Source organism: Oncorhynchus mykiss, chromosome 25 (assembly GCF_013265735.2).
Source record: "Oncorhynchus mykiss isolate Arlee chromosome 25, USDA_OmykA_1.1, whole genome shotgun sequence".
NCBI lineage: Eukaryota > Metazoa > Chordata > Actinopteri > Salmoniformes > Salmonidae > Oncorhynchus > Oncorhynchus mykiss.
The window spans coordinates 40728914-40742608 of record NC_048589.1 but is presented as its reverse complement, the minus strand read 5'-3'; the positions used below and the strand labels follow the sequence as shown (position 1 = coordinate 40742608).

The following is a 13695-nucleotide window of genomic DNA, read 5'->3' as shown; positions in this document are numbered from 1 at the left end:
CTTTTGTTATCTATTTCACTTGCTTTGGTAACATTATGTTTCCCATGCTGATAAAGCCCTTAAATTGAATTGAGAGAGGAAATTCAGATAGACGGATGAGCACTCTTTAGTGTTGCATAGGGAGTGTGTGTGTGTGAGGTGTTCTATACATGAGAGGGCATACTGAGTCAAATGGCTTTGTATGTGTGGAGGGAGGAAGGGAAAACACTGCCAGCAGTGTGTTTGCTTGAGTGGGAGGAGAATGGGGTGGCAGAGTGTGTGAATCACATGATCTTTCTGTCTCTGTCTTTCTCTGTCTCCCCTCTCTTTCTCCCACTCTCTCTTTGTCTTCCCTATTTTCTCTCTCTCTCTCTCCCCTCTGTCTCCCCTCTCTGTCTCTCTCTCCCCTCTGTCTCTCTCTCTCTCCCCTCCCTGTCTCTCTCTCCCCTCTGTCTCTCTCTCCCCTCTGTATCCCATATTCTCTCTGTCTCTCTCTCCCCTCTGTTTCCCCTACTCTCTCTGTCTCTGTCTCCCCTCTGTCTCTCTCCCTCTCCCCTCTGTATCCCATATTCTCTCTCCCCTCTGTCTCTCCTCTCTGTCTCTCTCTCTCCCCTCTGTATCTCTCTCCCCTCTGTCTCTCTCTCCCCTCTGTCTCTCTCTCCCCTCTGTCTCTCTCTCCCCTCTCTCTCCCCTCTGTATCCCCCCTCTGTCTCTCTCTCCCCTCTGTATCCCCTCTCTGTCTCTCTCTCTCCCCTCTGTATCCCCTCTCTCTCCCCTCTGTCTCTGTCTCCCCTCTGTCTCTCTCTCCCCTCTCTCTCCCCTCTGTCTCTCTCTCCCCTCTGTATCCCCTCTCTCTCCCCTCTGTCTCTGTCTCCCCTCTGTCTCTCTCTCCCCTCTCTCTCCCCTCTGTCTCTCTCTCCCCTCTGTCTGCCCTCTGTCTCTCTCTCCCCTCTGTCTCTCTCTCCCCTCTGTATCCCCTCTCTAAATCACATTATCCAGAATAAGAATAATAAGACAAAGTGAAAACATCCAACCAAAATAAACAGGAAATACAACCATTTCATATATCTATAATATAAATAAAATAGATAATTAGAGGGTTATGAAACAACATTTAACATATTGTTCTGCACTGTGATATTAAAATATAACATCGTTATGTTTAACTCCTTGTGTAGTTAAAAGGCACAGGGTGATACTGTCTTCCAACTACATCATCCAGACACCAGTCCATCCTGTTTAAGGTTGTTGGTCCACGAAGCAGAAAGGAGAAGAACAAGGTTTGTGTGTGTTTCACTTTACAGGGTGGTAAACTGGCCCAGGGTTTGCTTCAGCTTCTCAGCAATCTGACCAATGAGAAGAAAACTACATTAACAATCATGCAACAGGAGACAACAACTACATTAACCAGAGCATGCAATGGCAGATTACAAGTACATTAAACAGCATACAGAGACAACTACACTAACCAGAGCATGCAACAGGAGACGAGAACTACATTAACCATCATGCAACAGGAGACAACACCTACATTAACCAGAGCATGCATCTACAGTATTACTCTTTAGACTTGTGTGATATAGAGCACATGGATGTCTTTCAAACCATATTGTCTCTCTCTATCCAAACATATGATTCTTTCAAAACATCATGAAACACAATAACCCTCTCTCTCTCTTACCGTTTCACAGAACCCTCTCTCTTACCCCCCTTACCGTTTCATAGAACCCTCTCTCTCTCTTACCCCCCCTTACCGTTTCACAGAACCCTCTCTCTCTCTTACCCCCCCTTACCGTTTCACAGAACCCTCCCTCTCTCTTACCCCCTTACCGTTTCATAGAACCCTTTCTTACTCTCTCTTACCCCCCCTTACCGTTTCATAGAACCCTCTCTCTCTTACCCCCATTTACCGTTTCATAGAACCCTCTCTCTCTTGCCCCCCTTTACCGTTTCATAGAACCCTCCCTCTCTCTTACTCCCCTTACCGTTTCATAGAATCCTCCCTCTCTCTTACTCCCCTTACCGTTTCATAGAATCCTCCCTCTCTCTTACTCCCCTTACCGTTTCATAGAATCCTCCCTCTCTCTTACTCCCCTTACCGTTTCATAGAATCCTCCCTCTCTCTTGCCCCCCTTACCATTTCATAGAATCCTCCCTCTCTCTTACTCCCCTTACCGTTTCATAGAACCCTCTCTCTCTTGCCCCCCTTTACCGTTTCATAGAACCCTCCCTCTCTCTTACTCCCCTTACCGTTTCATAGAATCCTCCCTCTCTCTTGCCCCCCTTTACCGTTTCATAGAATCCTCCCTCTCTCTTGCCCCCCTTACCATTTCATAGAATCCTCCCTCTCTCTTACTCCCCTTACCGATTCATAGAATCCTCTCTCTCTTGCCCCCCTTACCTTTTCATAGAATCCTCCCTCTCTCTTACCCCCCTTATCGTTTCACAGAACCCTCCCTCTCTCTTACCCCCCTTACCGTTTCATAGAACCCTTTCTTACTCTCTCTGACCCCCCCTTACCGTTTCATAGAACCCTTTCTTACTCTCTCTTACCCCCCTTACCGTTTCACAGAACCCTCCCTCTCTCTTACCCCCCTTACCGTTTCATAGAACCCTCTCTCTCTTGCCCCCCCCCTTACTGTTTCATAAAACCCTTTCTTACTCTCTCATGCCCCCCCTTACCGTTTCATAGAACCCTCTCTCTCTTACCCCCCCCCTTACCGTTTCATAGAACCCTCTCTCTCTTGCCCCCCCCCTTACTGTTTCATAAAACCCTTTCTTACTCTCTCATGCCCCCCCTTACCGTTTCATAGAACCCTCTCTCTCTTACCCCCCTTACCATTTTATAGAACCCACTCTCTTGCCCCCCCTTACCGTTTCATAGAACCTGATCTGTTCTTCCAGGTAGAGCTGCATGACTCTGTTGTAGTCATAGATACGGTTGCTATGGAAGTGGTTCATCTCAGCTGTATGGAAACACAGATGGCAGGTAAGAGGTTGTGTTACACAGGTGAACGTGTGTGTGTGTGTGTGTCTGTGTGGGTGTGTGTTACCTTGTAGTGAGTAGCACATGATGCTAATGCGTTTGGCCATGGTCCCTTTATCCTGTGTGGTGATCTTCCCTGCTGCCACCATCTTGTCCCCTTCCCTCACCTTCTCTATAGCCGCCTACACACACACACACACACACACACTTGATTTAGCTTGACCAGCACTCCTGGAGAGCGGAGTTTGTACTTTTAGGACTATTCCATTGGTTCTACTGTTACGGGCCAGCTAAATCAAGCACTGCTCAACAAACTACTTCTTCAACTTAGTCGTGATCTGACGTGTATCAGGCTACAACACTTAATAATAATAATAATAGTTGACAGTAGTAGAGTCTGTTGTGTACCTTGTGTACTCCGATAGTATCAGGGAAGCAGCCTAGCAACCCTTTGTATTCGTTGTTGGTTTCCATCAGGAAATGAAGGTCTTTTCTGGGCTGAAAGAAATATACATCACAACCGTTTGTTTTCACTCAGGGTCTGTAGTTCGACCTTCAGAGACAATGAGAGAATGAGAGACAGAGTGGGAGACAGGGAGAGAATGGCATAGAGAGAGAGAATGGCATAGAGAGAGAGAATGGCAGAGAGAGAGAATGGCAGAGAGAGAGAGAGAGAGAGAGAGAGAGAGAGAGAGAGAGAGAGAGAGAGAGAGAGAGAGAGAGAGAGAGAGAGAGAGAGAGAGAGAGAGAGAGAGAGAGAGAGAGAGAGAGAGAGAGAGAGAGAGAGAGAGAGAGTATTCGAAAGGAAGGAAGGAAGGAGGGAGAGAGACGAACAGGAAATGCTTCAGGGACAGGAAGAACATAGGTTATCTATGTGTGTCTGTTACCTGCTCAGCTACGATCTGTGAGATCTCCTCGTATGTTTTCCCTGCAGCTGTGAGAGCATCTGTGAGTGTGGCCTCTCCTGCACCACGCACACACACACACGACAGAGACCCAATTGATCATAGTGTACAGTTTAGTGACAGTACTATGACAGTAGCCAGCACCACAGAGCATACATTTGAGGTGGCAGGTAGCCTAGTGGTTAGAGTGTAGAGGTGGCAGGTAGCCTAGTGGTTAGAGGAGGCAGGTAGCCTAGTGGTTAGAGTGTAGAGGTGGCAGGTAGTCTAGTGGTTAGAGTGTAGAGGTGGCAGGTAGCCTGGTGGTTAGAGTGTAGAGGTGGTAGGTAGCCTAGTGGTTAGAGTGTAGAGGTGGCAGGTAGCCTAGTGGTTAGAGTGTAGAGGTGGCAGGTAGCCTAGTGGTTAGAGTGTAGAGGTGTCAGGTAGCCTAGTGGTTAGAGTGTAGAGGTGTCAGGTAGCCTAGTGGTTAGAGTGTAGAGGTGGCAGGTAACCTAGTGGTTAGAGTGTAGAGGTGGCAGGGTAGCCTAGTGGTTAGAGGAGGCAGGTAGCCTAGTGGTTAGAGTGTAGAGATGGCAGGTAGCCTAGTGGTTAGAGTGTAGAGATGGCAGGTAGCCTAGTGGTTAGAGTGTAGAGGAGGCAGGGTAGCCTAGTGGTTAGAGTGTAGAGATGGCAGGTAGCCTAGTGGTTAGAGTGTAGAGATGGCAGGTAGCCTAGTGGTTAGAGTGTAGAGGAGGCAGGGTAGCCTAGTGGTTAGAGTGTAGAGATGGCAGGTAGCCTAGTGGTTAGAGTGTAGAGATGGCAGGTAGCCTAGTGGTTAGAGTGTAGAGGTGGCAGGTAGCCTAGTGGTTAGAGTGTAGAGGTGGCAGGTAGCCTAGTGGTTAGAGTGTAGAGGTGGCAGGTAGCCTAGTGGTTAGAGTGTAGAGGTGGCAGGTAGCCTAGTGGTTAGAGTGTAGAGGTGGCAGGTAGCCTAGTGGTTAGAGTGTAGAGGTGGCAGGTAGCCTAGTGGTTAGAGTGTAGAGGTGGCAGGTAGCCTAGTGGTTAGAGTGTAGAGGTGGCAGGTAGCCTGGTGGTTAGAGTGTAGAGGTGGCAGGTAGCCTAGTGGTTAGAGTGTAGAGGTGGCAGGTAGCCTAGTGGTTAGAGTGTAGAGGTGGCAGGTAGCCTAGTGGTTAGAGTGTAGAGGTGGCAGGTAGCCTGGTGGTTAGAGTGTAGAGGTGACAGGGTAGCCTAGTGGTTAGAGTGTAGAGGTGGCAGGGTAGCCTAGTGGTTAGAGTGTAGAGGCGGCAGGGTAGCCTAGTGGTTAGAGTGTAGAGGCGGCAGGGTAGCCTAGTGGTTAGAGTGTAGAGGCGGCAGGGTAGCCTAGTGGTTAGAGTGTAGAGGTGACAGGGTAGCCTAGTGGTTAGAGTGTAGAGGTGACAGGGTAGCCTAGTGGTTAGAGTGTAGAGGCGGCAGGGTAGCCTAGTGGTTAGAGGAGGCAGGTAGCCTAGTGGTTAGAGTGTAGAGGAGGCAGGTAGCCTAGTGGTTAGAGGAGGCAGGTAGCCTAGTGGTTAGAGTGTAGAGGAGGCAGGTAGCCTAGTGGTTAGAGGAGGCAGGTAGCCTAGTGGTTAGAGTGTAGAGGAGGCAGGTAGCCTAGTGGTTAGAGTGTAGAGGAGGCAGGTAGCCTAGTGGTTAGAGTGTAGAGGTGGCAGGTAGCCTAGTGGTTAGAGTGTAGAGGTGACAGGGTAGCCTGGTGGTTAGAGTGTAGAGGTGACAGGGTAGCCTAGTGGTTAGAGTGTAGAGGTGGCAGGTAGCCTAGTGGTTAGAGTGTAGAGGCGGCAGGGTAGCCTAGTGGTTAGAGTGTAGAGGTGACAGGGTAGCCTAGTGGTTAGAGTGTAGAGGTGACAGGGTAGCCTAGTGGTTAGAGTGTAGAGGTGGCAGGTAGCCTAGTGGTTAGAGTGTAGAGGTGGCAGGGTAGCCTAGTGGTTAGAGTGTAGAGGTGGCAGGTAGCCTAGTGGTTAGAGTGTAGAGGTGGCAGGTAGCCTGGTGGTTAGAGTGTAGAGGTGGCAGGGTAGCCTAGTGGTTAGAGCGTTGCAGTAGTAACCGAAAGGTTGCAAGTTCAAATCCCCGAGCTGACAAGGTACAAATCTGTCGTTCTACCCCTGAACAAGGCAGTTAACCCGCTGTTCCTTAGGCCGTCATTGAAAATAAGAATTTGTTCTTAACTGACTTGCCTAGTTAAATAAAGGTTAAAAAATCCTCATGGGAGTCAGTCAATACCTGTATAGCCACTGGTGTTGAAGACAGATGACAGGTTCTGAAAGGCTTTCCCAATCTTCTGGTACTCCTTACGCAGAGCTGAACACATCAAACAGACACCTGGTTTTAATGCAGTACGACTTGGAGGGAGTTGTAGTTTTAACAGAGTAGGGTTAGGAGGGAGTTGTAGTTTTAACAGAGTATGGCTAGGAGGGAGTTGTAGTTTTAACAGAGTAGGGTTAGGAGGGAGTTGTAGTTTTAACAGAGTAGGGTTAGGAGGGAGTTGTAGTTTTAACAGAGTAGGGTTAGGAGGGAGTTGTAGTTTTAACAGAGTAGGGTTAGGAGGGAGTTGTAGTTTTAACAGAGTAGGGTTAGGAGGGAGTTGTAGTTTTAACAGAGTAGGGTTAGGGGGGAGTTGTAGATTTAACAGAGTATGGCTAGGAGGGAGTTGTAGTTTTAACAGAGTATGGCTAGGAGGGAGTTGTAGTTTTAACAGAGTAGGGTTAGGAGAGAGTTGTAGTTTTAACAGAGTATGGCAAGGAGGGAGTTGTAGTTTTAACAGAGTATGACAAGGAGGGAGTTGTAGTTTTAACAGAGTATGGCTAGGAGGGAGTTGTAGTTTTAAGAGAGTATGGCTAGGAGGGAGTTGTAGTTTTAACAAAGTAGGGTTAGGGTTGAGACTGGGTGTGGACAATTTCCAGAGACAATAGGTAGAGTTTGTAGTTTTTCAAGGCAGGAAGGGTGTGTGTGTGTGTGTGTGTGTGTTTCACTCCTCACGGCCTGTGCAGCGTTTCCAGTGTATGTTCCCAACGTTCAGCAGGTCTTTAACTCCATCATCCATCTCTTTAGTGAACCTACTGAACAACTCACACTTCTGCTCCCTGCACACACACACACACACACACACACGCACGCACACACCACACACCATGCACACACGCACACACACACGCGCACACACACACGCGCACACACACACACACACACACACACACACACACACACACACAGCCAGATAAGAACCAATGTCAAATAAGCATCTGAAATCTGTGTGTATCTATCTACCATACGTACACTTCTATTATGTCTAACTCAGGAGCTTCAGGGTCGATGGTGGAGAAGACCATTGGTCCAACACACTCATCCTTCTCTGCTCTCCTCTTCCCGGTTTTCCACTCCTGACCAAATACATACACACAGACAGACAGAGAGAGTGAAGGACTGCACGACTGTGTGTGTGCGTGCGTGCGCGTGTGTGTGTGTGCGTGCGTGTGTGTGTGTGTGTGTGCGTGTGTGTACCTTCTCGTCTCTGTATGTGAGGAAGAGTTGGAAGACGTCACTGTTAGAGACGACGGGATGGCGACACATACGACACATCCAGCCCTGCAGCCTCTCCATCCTCATCTTGATAAACTCCTCCTCAAAACGACCTGGCAAGATGGAGGAATGGATAGAATAATAATACTAATAATAATAATATTGCATTTGACGACCACTCTTCTGCAGACGACCTGGTTGAACTAATTGGTCCTTGGTCACGCTCCTACCCACTCCACCTGTCATCACTTAATAACAAACTTGTGTGCCATCTGTAAATACGAATACAAATGTTAAATTAGGAGCCTAGTTGGTTCAGCCACAGAAAAAGACAGCAAGCTTTCACGCTAGCCATGATTGGCTGAGATAATGAGTGGGCTGGACATGCAGAGAGATGAGTTCCCGATTGGTCTGCCATTCAGCGTGCTTCTGTCTATTTGAGCCGGTCAGTATGTCTAGGTAATCCTGTCTAACGCATCTTAAATTTAAAAAAAAAAAATAGATCTTGTGGTATAACTGCGTAAGTGTTGCTCTCTACTTTGAGGAGGACAGAGTTTTGAAATCAGTGGATTTAGAGTATGATGGCTAAGGAGACCTGTCTCTGGATGACATCTTCCATCTAAGGGAAACCATGGCAACCGTGAGAGAGGGAGAAGCGTCCATCCATGTATAAGGGTAAGATAGTCCAGCTAGCTACATTTTCAGATATTACATGTTACAAAATTTTGTCAGAAAGTTGTATTCATTTCCTGTTAAAGTGTACTGTTAGCTTGCTAGCTGACGTTAGCTGACTAGCTCACTAGCTAATATTACATGTATGATCTGAGGGGTAATATTATTCGTATCTCAAAGCCATTTGGTTTGCTAGTTATTAGCCTAATGTTAGCTGGCTAACGTTGAACTCGGTTGATTAGTTACCTGCAGATTCATGCAGGGTAGTAACGTCATGAGTTGGGATTATGGTTCATTGTTTAGCTAGCTAGCTACATGTTTAAACAAAATACTTCACTATGCAAATATCCATTTCAATAGGGTGAGTAAAATGGTCAGCTCAGAGTGAGCTGGTTTCTCATGTGTCTGGAAGTAGCTAGCAAGCTAGCTAATATTAGCCAGTTAGCTTGCGTGTTTGACTGTTGATGTTAAGTCAGCTAGCTAACGTTACCTGTACGATCTGTGTAGTAATATTATTTGTATCTCAGAGCCATTTGCTTTGCTCGTTATAGCCTCATGTTAGCTAGCTAGTTAACAATGAACCTGGTGTGTTAGCTATCTGCAGATTGATGCAGGTTAGTAACGTCATGAGTTGGGATTATAGTAAATTGCTAAACCGTTTTCCTTTCTGTTTTAAGATGAGTTGGCTCCTTACTCCAGAACCTGATAAACGTACCTGGATTCACTTCATGTTAAAGTGTACTGTTAGCTAGCTAGCTGACGTTAGCTGACTAGCTCGCTAGCTAATATTACACGTATGATCTGTGTAGTAACATTATTCGAATCTCAAAGCCATTTGGTTTGCTAGTTATTAGCCTAATGTTAGCTAGCTAGTTAACATGGAACCTGGTCTTCAGCTTTTGGACTATTAAATTGTGATTTCCTGTATTATACTTATACTAATAGTTATACTAAAAATTATATTATATAATACTGATCCATTTACTTTATTGTTCAATATTATTATATTTGTTATTGTTGTTGTATTGTCCAGAAGGAACCTGCCAGTAAGCAGGTTGGACGACGTTATACCATGCATATCCCGTCTCTACGGAATAATAAAACCGGAAACCTTTTCTGTTATATTACGGGGGAGTGTTTAAATGTAAGTGCTGTTATATTACGGGGAGTGTTTAAATGTAAGTGCTCTGTTATATTACGGGGGAGTGTTTAAATGTAAGTGCTGTTATATTACGGGGGAGTGTTTAAATGTAAGTGCTGTTATATTACGGGGAGTGTTTAAATGTAAGTGCTCTGTTATATTACGGGGGAGTGTTTAAATGTAAGTGCTCTGTTATATTATGGGGAGTGTTTAAATGTAAGGGCTGTTATATTACGGGGGAGTGTTTAAATGTAAGGGCTGTTATATTACGGGGTAGTGTTTAAATGTAAGTGCTGTTATATTACGGGGGAGTGTTTAAATGTAAGTGCTGTTATATTACGGGGGAGTGTTTAAATGTAAGTGCTGTTATATTACGGGGGAGTGTTTAAATGTAAGTGCTGTTATATTACGGGGAGTGTTTAAATGTAAGTGCTCTGTTATATTACGGGGGAGTGTTTAAATGTAAGTGCTCTGTTATATTATGGGGAGTGTTTAAATGTAAGGGCTGTTATATTACGGGGGAGTGTTTAAATGTAAGTGCTCTGTTATATTACGGGGGAGTGTTTAAATGTAAGTGCTGTTATATTACGGGGGAGTGTTTAAATGTAAGTGCTGTTATATTACGGGGAGTGTTTAAATGTAAGTGCTCTGTTATATTACGGGGGAGTGTTTAAATGTAAGTGCTCTGTTATATTATGGGGAGTGTTTAAATGTAAGGGCTGTTATATTACGGGGGAGTGTTTAAATGTAAGGGCTGTTATATTACGGGGTAGTGTTTAAATGTAAGGGCTGTTATATTACGGGGGAGTGTTTAAATGTAAGGGCTGTTATATTACGGGGGAGTGTTTAAATGTAAGGGCTGTTATATTACGGGGTAGTGTTTAAATGTAAGTGCTGTTATATTACGGGGGAGTGTTTAAATGTAAGTGCTGTTATATTACGGGGGAGTGTTTAAATGTAAGGGCTGTTATATTACGGGGGAGTGTTTAAATGTAAGGGCTGTTATATTACGGGGTAGTGTTTAAATGTAAGTGCTGTTATATTACGGGGGAGTGTTTAAATGTAAGTGCTGTTATATTACGGGGGAGTGTTTAAATGTAAGTGCTGTTATGTTACGGGGAGTGTTTACATGTTATATTACGGGGAGTGTTTAAATGTAAGTGCTCTGTTATATTACGGGGGAGTGTTTAAATGTAAGTGCTGTTATATTACGGGGGAGTGTTTAAATGTAAGTGCTGTTATGTTACGGGGAGTGTTTACATGTTATATTACGGGGGAGTGTTTAAATGTAAGTGCTGTTATATTACGGGGGAGTGTTTAAATGTAAGTGCTGTTATATTACGGGGGAGTGTTTAAATGTAAGTGCTGTTATGTTACGGGGAGTGTTTACATGTTATATTACGGGGGAGTGTTTAAATGTAAGTGCTGTTATATTACGGGGGAGTGTTTAAATGTAAGTGCTGTTATATTACGGGGAGTGTTTAAATGTAAGTGCTGTTATATTACGGGGTAGTGTTTAAATGTAAGTGCTCTGTTATATTACGGGGGAGTGTTTAAATGTAAGTGCTGTTATGTTACGGGGAGTGTTTACATGTTATATTATGGGGAGTGTTTAAATGTAAGTGCTCTTGCTGAACATGTATTATGCTTCCACATTTTCTAGTCTTAGTTATTACACCCCTTTGATGATATTCATGTCCTCAAGTTTGTTATGCCATGTTCTGTTCTGTTTTAGTTTATGTTTGTCAGTGTCCTCCTTATTACGTGTTACTGTTAAACCCATTTACCTCCTGTTAATTACATGGTACTGTTAAACCCATTTCCTTCCTGTTAATTACATGGTACTGTTAAACCCATTTCCTTCCTGTTAATTACGTTACTGTTAAACCCATTTACTTCCTGTTATTTACGTTAATGTTAAAACCATTTCTTTCCTGTTAATTACATGGTACTGTTAAACCCATTTCCTTCCTGTTAATTACGTTACTGTTAAACCCATTTACTTCCTGTTAATTACGTTACTGTTAAACCCATTTCCTTCCTGTTAATTACGTGTTACTGTTAAACCCATTTCCTTCCTGTTAATTACGTTACTGTTAAACCCATTTACTTCCTGTTAATTACGTTACTGTTAAACCCATTTCCTTCCTGTTAATTACGTGTTACTGTTAAACCCATTTCCTTCCTGTTAATTACGTTACTGTTAAACCCATTTCCTTCCTGTTAATTACATGGTACTGTTAAACCCATTTCCTTTCTGTTAATTACATGGTACTGTTAAACCCATTTCCTTCCTGTTAATTACATGATACTGTTAAACCCATTTCCTTCCTGTTAATTACATGGTACTGTTAAACCCATTTACTTCCTGTTAATTACGTGTTACTGTTAAACCCATTTCTTTCCTGTTAATTACATGGTACTGTTAAACCCATTTCCTTCCTGTTAATTACGTGTTACTGTTAAACCCATTTCCTTCCTGTTAATTACATGGTACTGTTAAACCCATTTCCTTCCTGTTAATTACATGGTACTGTTAAACCCATTTCCTTCCTGTTAATTACGTTACTGTTAAACCCATTTCCTTCCTGTTAATTACATGGTACTGTTAAACCCATTTCCTTCCTGTTAATTACATGGTACTGTTAAACCCATTTACCTCCTGTTAATTACATGGTACTGTTAAACCCATTTCCTTCCTGTTAATTACGTTACTGTTAAACCCATTTACTTCCTGTTAATTACGTTACTGTTAAACCCATTTCCTTCCTGTTAATTACATGGTACTGTTAAACCCATTTCCTTCCTGTTAATTTCGTTACTGTTAAACCCATTTCCTTCCTGTTAATTACATGGTACTGTTAAACCCATTTACCTCCTGTTAATTACATGGTACTGTTAAACCCATTTACTTCCTGTTAATTACGTGTTACTGTTAAACCCATTTCCTTCCTGTTAATTACATGGTACTGTTAAACCCATTTCCTTCCTGTTAATTACATGGTACTGTTAAACCCATTTCCTTCCTGTTAATTACGTTACTGTTAAACCCATTTCCTTCCTGTTAATTACATGGTACTGTTAAACCCATTTCCTTCCTGTTAATTACATGGTACTGTTAAACCCATTTACCTCCTGTTAATTACATGGTACTGTTAAACCCATTTCCTTCCTGTTAATTACGTTACTGTTAAACCCATTTACTTCCTGTTAATTACGTTACTGTTAAACCCATTTCCTTCCTGTTAATTACATGGTACTGTTAAACCCATTTCCTTCCTGTTAATTTCGTTACTGTTAAACCCATTTCCTTCCTGTTAATTACATGGTACTGTTAAACCCATTTACCTCCTGTTAATTACATGGTACTGTTAAACCCATTTACTTCCTGTTAATTACGTGTTACTGTTAAACCCATTTCTTTCCTGTTAATTACATGGTACTGTTAAACCCATTTCCTTCCTGTTAATTACGTGTTACTGTTAAACCCATTTCCTTCCTGTTAATTACATGGTACTGTTAAACCCATTTCCTTCCTGTTAATTACATGGTACTGTTAAACCCATTTCCTTCCTGTTAATTACGTTACTGTTAAACCCATTTCCTTCCTGTTAATTACATGGTACTGTTAAACCCATTTCCTTCCTGTTAATTACATGGTACTGTTAAACCCATTTACCTCCTGTTAATTACATGGTACTGTTAAACCCATTTCCTTCCTGTTAATTACATGGTACTGTTAAACCCATTTCCTTCCTGTTAATTACATGGTACTGTTAAACCCATTTCTTTCCTGTTAATTACATGGTACTGTTAAACCCATTTACCTCCTGTTAATTACATGGTACTGTTAAACCCATTTCCTTCCTGTTAATTACGTTACTGTTAAACCCATTTCCTTCCTGTTAATTACATGGTACTGTTAAACCCATTTCCTTCCTGTTAATTACGTTACTGTTAAACCCATTTCCTTCCTGTTAATTACATGGTACTGTTAAACCCATTTCCTTCCTGTTAATTACATGGTACTGTTAAACCCATTTCCTTCCTGTTAATTACGTTACTGTTAAACCCATTTCCTTCCTGTTAATTACGTTACTGTTAAACCCATTTCCTTCCTGTTAATTACGTTACTGTTAAACCCATTTCCTTCCTGTTAATTACGTTACTGTTAAACCCGTTTACTTCCTGTTAATTACATGGTACTGTTAAACCCATTTCCTTCCTGTTAATTACGTTACTGTTAAACCCATTTCCTTCCTGTTAATTACATGGTACTGTTAAACCCATTTCCTTCCTGTTAATTACGTTACTGTTAAACCCATTTCCTTCCTGTTAATTACGTGTTACTGTTAAACCCATTTCCTTCCTGTTAATTACATGGTACTGTTAAACCCATTTCCTTCCTGTTAATTACATGGTACTGTTAAACCCATTTCCTCCCTGTTAATTACATGGTACTGTTA

The 13695-nt window shown here is 43.0% G+C and overlaps 1 protein-coding gene across 3 annotated transcripts in view; it reads right to left on the bottom strand.

The window, feature by feature from the left end:
• Nucleotides 1–869: 869 nt before the first annotated feature.
• Nucleotides 870–13695, bottom strand: part of snx9a (sorting nexin 9a) — a 52552-nt gene continuing 39726 nt past the window's right edge. Inside the window, exons 10-18 of one of the 3 annotated variants that reach the window (XM_036962284.1) lie at nt 7399–7529; nt 7174–7277; nt 6877–6980; nt 6121–6198; nt 3853–3929; nt 3374–3463; nt 3033–3147; nt 2854–2945; nt 870–1325 (exon numbers count right to left, since the gene is read on the bottom strand). In XM_036962284.1, the coding sequence (XP_036818179.1) occupies nt 1278–1325; nt 2854–2945; nt 3033–3147; nt 3374–3463; nt 3853–3929; nt 6121–6198; nt 6877–6980; nt 7174–7277; nt 7399–7529 (839 nt within the window). In that variant the 3' untranslated portion in view covers nt 870–1277. The remainder of the gene's footprint in view (nt 1326–2853; nt 2946–3032; nt 3148–3373; nt 3464–3852; nt 3930–6120; nt 6199–6876; nt 6981–7173; nt 7278–7398; nt 7530–13695) is intronic. The other 2 variants (XM_036962282.1, XM_036962283.1) reach the window with 2 other exon arrangements.